This window comes from Marmota marmota, unplaced genomic scaffold (assembly GCF_001458135.2).
Source record: "Marmota marmota marmota unplaced genomic scaffold, marMar, whole genome shotgun sequence".
Taxonomy (NCBI): domain Eukaryota; kingdom Metazoa; phylum Chordata; class Mammalia; order Rodentia; family Sciuridae; genus Marmota; species Marmota marmota.
The window spans coordinates 42,334,715-42,341,842 of NW_026000082.1; the positions used below are offsets into that span (position 1 = coordinate 42,334,715).

The window sequence follows — 7,128 nt, forward strand, 5'->3', positions numbered from 1 at the left end:
GGGCGCACCTCCAGTCTCCCCTTCTGCCTTCTCGGGCGGGGCCACCTGGCTGGGGGCGGGGTCGGAGCGAGGCCTCTTCCAGGGCTGAGTCCGCGCCTCTGTTCCAGGATAGCTCGCGGCAGCTCTTCACTGTCCAGGTGCAGACTGAGGCCATCCGGGAGGGCAGGTGAGGCAGCCCCGTCGCCCCTTCTAGAAGCCCCCACTCCCGCTGCCCCTCCCACGAAGGCTCTGGTGCCTCCATCCCAGCAAGGGATGCTGGTTCTGTGGTTTGGGGAGCTCTGGGGACAGCCCCAAGCTGCAGAGTAACCCCCAGCTCCTCCCCAGCCTGGAGCTGCCCCCACAGGCCCAGGCAGAGGATGGCCGGAGCCAGGTGGCTGTGGGGACAGCCCCAGACAGCATGTGGAAGGACACCGCCCCGCTCCACAGGCGGCAAGAAGCGGTGAGTGGACTCGCTGGGTTCTGGACAAGTCCTCGTCCCTCTGGGCCTCACTTTCACCATCTGTCCAGTGGGAGGGTTGGGCTCCATCTTCTCCATGCACCTCCCGATTCTGTCTTCCCAAAGGAGTGGGTGCCATCTCCTGTCCCACCTCTCCTTCCTGTGACGCTGGTCCCCCTGCCCGCCCTCCCTCCCTCCCTCGCCCACCACTCACGGCCCCTCACGGGACCAGGGCTCCCTCCTACCCTGCCTCTCCCCTGCCAGACGCAGGTGCTGCGGTACTACGTGTTCCAGGGCCAGCGCTACGTCTGGATGGAGACCCAGCAAGCCTTCTACCAAGTCAGGTAGGAGCCAGGCCAGTGCAGCCCATGTCCTTCCCCAGAGCAGGGCTGGCCCAGGGGCGTACAGCAGCCTGGCTGGTCCAGGCACCCTCTCGGCCCCAAGGAAACCTTGGGAAGGTTACTGAGCTGCTCTGGGCCCTGGGGCCTCTGCCTGTAAACTGGGAGGAGGTCACCCTGGCCTCCTGGGGTCATTTTGAAGGGGTAGTGTAGGTGAAGCCCCACACCGCATCTGGCCAGGGTGCTTGCCCTGCTGTGAGCCTGCCTAGGACTCTGGGCTCACCAACTGCTTGGGGTTCTGACCCACCTGCCAACAGGTCCTAATCTGAGTCTCAGAAGCAGAGCCCAAGATGAGGTTCGGGACAGGGAACAGTCTGGAAGGTGATCCTGGTGGCGCTGGGGAAGGGGCACCAGGAGGGGATGTTGTTGGGCTATGGACTCTCGAGCACCTCTGGGGATTTCTTGGGATCAGTGTAGAGCACGCACCTCGGGGTGCTGTCCCCCGAGGAGGGAGGGCGCTCCTGACCATTTTGGAGCTCACTGCCACACTCGGTCACCTGGGCCACGTGTGCTTGGGAAGCCAGGAAGGTCCTCAAGTGAAGACAGGTGTGTGCCACTCTGCAGGGACAGGAGCAGGGCTGGGGCATGGGTGTTGCGGGAGCGCGGGCACTCTCCAGAGCGCTCTGTTCACGCTGTCATGTAACCCGCCCATGGCCCTGTGAGGTGGGTACCGTCACTGTCCCCGTTCTGCAGATGAGGCTCAGGGGTTTGGTGACTTGCACAAGGTATCAGCGTAGATGATGTTCGTCACTGAGTAATAGCTACCCTGTCACCATTAACACGACCACCATCTCTCGCTGTGCTTCCTTGGTGAGATGGCAGAGGAACGAGGGTGCGCTGAGCCCAGAGTTCCTGACGGAGCTCCTTCCTGGCGCTCAGCAAGGGCCTGGAGTCCCGAGTCCCCAGCCTGTTGGGGACGGGGGGGATGCAGAGCTCAGGCCCTATCACCTACATGAAGCTCCTCTCCCCCATCCAGCCTGCTGGACCGTGGCCGCACCTGTGACGACATTCACTGCTCCCGCTCTGGCCTCAGCCCCCAGGAGCAGACCATGAGGTGGGTGCTGCCTGGGCCAGTGCCCAAGAGCTGGGACCTACCTTGCCCACCTTCCATCCAGCTGCCTTCTTTGGGGAGCTATGTGACCCTGGGAGGGTCCTGCAGCCACAGCCCCTCGTGACAGCCTGGCCTCCTCTTATAGGAAGACCATGTACGGCCCCAATGTGATCAGCATACCCGTCAAGTCCTACCCACAGCTGCTGGTGGAGGAGGTAGGGCTGCCCGGTGCCCCTGCTCTGGCGCAGACTTGCTGCGTGTCCTTGACCCAGGGCTTGCCTCCGCTGGGCCACTGGACAGAGGCAGACCAGACCAGTTGTCCCCTTCTTGGTAGCGAGTCCCCTCAGACCCCAGTCAGCTCAGCTGGCAGGAAACCAGGTCAAGGACTTGGAAGTTCTCTCAAGGCTTGGGGCAGCCATGGGAGGCAGCCCACAGGGAGGACGGGAGGCAGGTCCCCAAGGTCAAGCAGCTGCCCCTGGAGCCTGGTGCCCTCCTGTGTGTGGTCGCAGCATGTGAGTGAGACCAGACTGCTGCTCTGTGTTCACAGGAGGAACCCGAGCTCAGAGCAGGGACGGGACGTAGCCAGGGTTACTCAGAGATAAGGAGGTCAGGGACCTGGACACATCTAGAGTAAAGCCCTCTGACCCTTGGGCAGACACCATGAAAGAGGGCGGCCTGCGGTCAGGCTGATAGAAACTGCAGCCTTCACCCCGCCCACCTGTGCCTCCAGAAGGCCTGGCTTTGTTCTGTGGCCCAGCTGCCCTGTCCCAGGCCCTCACGCTGCCTCCTGTGCCTCCCGCCAGGCGCTGAACCCCTACTACGGGTTCCAGGCCTTCAGCATCGCGCTGTGGCTGGCTGACCACTACTACTGGTACGCGCTGTGCATCTTCCTCGTGTCCACCGTGTCCATCTGCCTGTCCCTGTATAAGACCAGGAAGGTGAGCGGCGTGAGGCAGGCAGGGGTGCGGGTGGTCCCCGCAGGGCCGCCACCCACCCACCTCCTCTTGTCCCTATGCCTACAGCAAAGCCAGACCCTGAGGGACATGGTCAAGCTGTCCATGCGGGTGCGCGTGTGTCGGCCTGGAGGAGGTAAGGGGCCAGGGCCGGGCGGGAGGCTGGTGGTGGCCGGGGCAGCAGCCCTGCTGAGCCTCTGCCTGCCTGCAGAGGAGGAGTGGGTGGACTCCAGCCAGCTGGTGCCCGGAGACTGCCTGATGCTGCCCCCCGAGGGCGGGCTGGTGCCCTGTGACGCCGCCCTGGTTGCCGGCGAGTGCGTGGTCAACGAGAGCTCCCTGACAGGTGAGCCCCGCTGCCCACAGCCTCGTCCTCCTTCCCGTTGCAGTGGCTTTTCCTCCTCCTTTCGGGTAACGATCCTGGCTTCAGCCCTGGCTGACCCCATGCCACTGAGCTGGTGGCTTGACCTTCTGTTTCTTCTCCTGTGAAAGGGGAGTCGTCGCCCCTGGACAGGAGGGGCTCCCAGTGTGTGTGAAGAAACACCCACATTCAGGGCTTGAGGACCCCGAGGCACCTTGGAGGACATGGCGCACAGACAGGGGTGGGGGTCCTGTTCACACCCCTCCCAGAGTGGCCACAGTGAAGGCTTCCGGGGGTCCTTCCAGAACTGTCTCTGCGTTGACGTAACCTGCGTGCAGGGATGCGCTCACCTCCTTTGGTTGTCGTGTGAGATCACGCTCTGTGCTCTGTGCTCCCGGGTGACACACGTCCTGGGCACTTGTGCACACACACACTTGGCCCCCTGGAGGCCGCAGTGTGGGCGGATCCTGACCAGCTTACCTGGGCCACGGCGACGAGTGTTGGATCATGGGTTTGCAGCCGTGGAGATGGTGTCCCCATGAGTGGCCTTGTCGTTTCTCTCCGTGAGCCCGGGCTCTTCCTCCGCAGTGCGCAGGATCTTGGGTGGCGCTGGATAGAGCTGGCTAAAAACCTCGGTGTGGTGATGTTTTCTAAGCAGCGGTCCCGGCTGGAGTGGTGTGTCATGCGGATGATTGGTGTGATGTGGTCGCGCTCTCTGTTTGGCCTTCATGACTGTCCACACCTGTCTCATCCACCTGCCTCTTAGGGGACAGAGCCAGAGCTTGGGTTGTCCCCAGGTCCCTCCCAGAAATGTGCACAGAGCACGTGCCCACAGGCGTCCTGTGAGGGATTGCTGCTGTACCAGGCAGCCTCCCAGGGCCCTGTGGGAATGACCTTTCTGACTGGAATGACAAGGCTAATACGTGCTTGTGATGAAGAGTTCCAGCAGGGGCTGGGGCTGCGGCTCGGCCGTGAGCGCTCGCCTAGCAAGCGCCAGGCCCTGGGTTCGACCCTCAGCACCACATATAAATAAATAAAATAAAGGTATGGTGTCCAACTGCAACTGAAAAATAAGTATTTAAAAAGTTCCAACAGAAGGAGAGAGGCGCGCCCACCCCTCGGCACCCCACCCCTGCCCAGCACTCCCCAGAGTGGGACCGGGCAGCTCTGCGTCTTCCCGTCAGCTAATGGGACGATGATTTCACACCTGGTTACAGTTACCTGAGACCCAGGGCTGGTGGAACGATCCCGGGCATGGTGCCTGGTTTTTGGGCAGGAGGGGATGGCCCTAAGGCCCCTCTCTGGGCCTCACACGACGTCCTTCCCAGGGGAGAGCGTGCCAGTGCTGAAAACAGCCCTGCCCGAGGGACCCAGGCCCTACTGCCCGGAGGTGCATCGGCGGCACACCCTCTTCTGTGGGACCCTCGTCTTGCAGGCCCGGGCCTACGTGGGACCCCAGGTCCTGGCGGTGGTGACCCAGACAGGTACGTATCGGGAGGTGGGGGAGAATGCTGGCTCAGCACCAAGACACAGGCAGAGCAGGGCCCGGAGCCCCGCCCCCACCCAGCTCTGCTCCTGCTCCGCTGTGTCGGGCAAGTCCCACCTCACTGGGCCCTCGGAGTCCCCATCTTAGCAGAAGTTGGGCCAGATTGTGACCAAGTGCTGCAGTGTCCCCAGGAGCCAGCAGGGAGATTATAAGCGCTGGAGGGGGAGGCACATGGCAAGCAGGAAAGAGTCCAGAGTGCCCCCCCACTCCCAGCGACTCTAAGGCTGGGCAGGAGGATCCAAGTTCAAGGCCAACCTGGGGAACTTAGTGAGACCCTGCCTCAAAATAAAAAAATATGAAGGGCTGGGGGTGTGGCTCAGTGTTAGAGCGTCCCTGGGTTCAATCTTAAATTCCCCGAAAAAGCAACCCATGGGAGGCCAGGCTGGGCCCGTGAGCATCACATCTCAGCACCCCAAGGTGACACAGGTGGGTGGGGGGTCGGGAGACCTGCCCCAGCCCACGGTTCTCCAGCCATGGCTTCCCCGCCTCTTCCCCAGGGTTCTGCACGGCTAAAGGGGGCCTGGTGAGCTCCATCTTGCACCCGCGGCCCATCAACTTCAAGTTCTATAAGCACAGCATGAAGTTTGTGACTGCCCTCTCTGTCCTGGGTGAGTGTGCCCCTGCATCCCACTCTGCTGGTGGCCCCAGCCTGGGTCCAAGTCCCACTTACTACAGAGTACGGTGGCGCATGCCTGTAATCCAGTCAGTTAGGAGGCTGAGGCAGGAGGATCATGAGTTCACAGCCAGCCTCAGCAACTTAGCGAGGCGCTAAGCAACTCAGTGAGACCCTGTCTCTAAATAAAACACAAATAGGGCTGGGGATGGGGCTCATGGGGATGGTCATGTGCCCCTGAGTTCAATCCCTGGTACCTCCCCCACAAAAAAGGGCTAAAGGGCTGGGGATGTGGCTAGGGTAGGGCACCTGGATTCCATCCCCAGCACCCCAAACCTGACCCTCTCCCCGCAGCTCTGCTCGGCACCGCCTACAGCATCTTCGTCCTCCACCGCAACCGGGTAAGCCCTGGGCCGGGCGGCGGCGACAGCCAGGTCTGACCACGCCTGCCCTCAGCGCTCACAGAGCTTCCTGCAGGTGCCTGTGAGCGAGATTGTGATCCGAGCCCTGGACCTGGTGACGGTGGTAGTGCCGCCCGCCCTGCCAGCCGCCATGACCGTGTGCACACTCTATGCCCAGAGCCGGCTGCGGGCACAGGGCATCTTCTGCATCCACCCGCTGCGCATCAACCTGGGGGGCAAGCTGCAGCTGGTGTGCTTCGACAAGGTGGGCTGCAGGTGGGGCTGAGGGTGTGGGGACAGCCACGGGCCCCACAGAGCTTCCGCCAGGCCTCCTCACCTGGGCCCAGCAGCCTCGGGAAGGCCTGGCTCATGCCGGGTCCCCCTGGGGTGGACATGCTCAGAGGCCCCAGGCCACCCGCTCCCACCTCACCCGCTCACGGTCTGGTAGATGAAATGCCCAGGGTCATCTGTTCACTTGTTCAAGATCCATTGAGGACCTACTGTGTGCCTGGGTCCAGCAGTGACCAGCACAGACGTCCTCACAGACAGATACCTGTGTGTCCCCACCAGAATAAGCAAAGCAGGACACTCCGAGAGCTTAAGGAGGGAGTGTGTGGGCACTTGATGGGGGGCACGGGGGCCAGCTCTAGGGAAGGCGGTGGAGGAAGGGTCCTCCCAGCAGCAGGGGACAGTGAGCAGTGGGTGAGACCAGGTGGGCAGCACCCTGAGCAGCAGAGCCGCAGGCTGGACATTATCCCAAGGGTGTCAGGGGCCAAAAGCTGCGCGAGGGGCATGGTCAGGTTCACACAGGCCCCAGGCTGGTGCAGGAGCAGGTGTGTGGCTGGGCAGGTGGAGCCCCGCATGGCGAGGGCGGCACTCGCCCCATGGTCAGTCACCCAACAATGGGCAGACTGGCGTGCTGCCCAGAGCCAGCCGCTCCCCCGGGACTTGGGAGCAGACGCTGGGGAAGCAGGGAAGCCACATGCGGGCACCCAAAGCCGGGTCCACCTGGAGACAGGGAGGACGGCTTCTGGGAGGAAACGCAGTGGGGCCGGTGGCCCAGCAGGAGCCACACAGGCGAGACCAGGGAGAGGGGGGCTCCTGTGGCTCCAGCTCTGGCTCCCGGGTCCCCCTGGCAGTGCCAGGCTGGGGTGGGGTGCCACCAGCAGGACACAGCTCATCCCAGGACTCTCCACTGTCCCCGCAGACAGGCACCCTCACCGAAGACGGCCTGGACGTGATGGGGGTGGTGCCCCTGAAGGAGCGGGCCTTCCTGCCGCTGGTGCCCGAGCCCCACCGCCTGCCCGTGGGGCCCCTGCTCCGGGCACTGGCCACCTGCCACGCCCTCAGCCAAGTCCAGGGCACCCCAGTG

The 7,128-nt window shown here is 63.3% G+C and overlaps 1 protein-coding gene across 1 annotated transcript in view; it reads left to right on the forward strand.

Annotated features, from left to right (window-relative positions):
* Atp13a2 (ATPase cation transporting 13A2) overlaps positions 1–7,128 on the forward strand; it is a 19,328-nt gene that overhangs the window by 6,081 nt on the left and 6,119 nt on the right. Inside the window, exons 4-16 of the mRNA XM_048816241.1 lie at positions 108–166; positions 325–439; positions 701–780; positions 1,811–1,888; positions 2,031–2,100; positions 2,689–2,823; positions 2,908–2,974; positions 3,050–3,181; positions 4,525–4,680; positions 5,240–5,350; positions 5,710–5,756; positions 5,833–6,021; positions 6,964–7,127. Of these exons, the coding sequence (XP_048672198.1) occupies positions 108–166; positions 325–439; positions 701–780; positions 1,811–1,888; positions 2,031–2,100; positions 2,689–2,823; positions 2,908–2,974; positions 3,050–3,181; positions 4,525–4,680; positions 5,240–5,350; positions 5,710–5,756; positions 5,833–6,021; positions 6,964–7,127 (1,403 nt within the window). The remainder of the gene's footprint in view (positions 1–107; positions 167–324; positions 440–700; positions 781–1,810; positions 1,889–2,030; positions 2,101–2,688; positions 2,824–2,907; positions 2,975–3,049; positions 3,182–4,524; positions 4,681–5,239; positions 5,351–5,709; positions 5,757–5,832; positions 6,022–6,963; position 7,128) is intronic.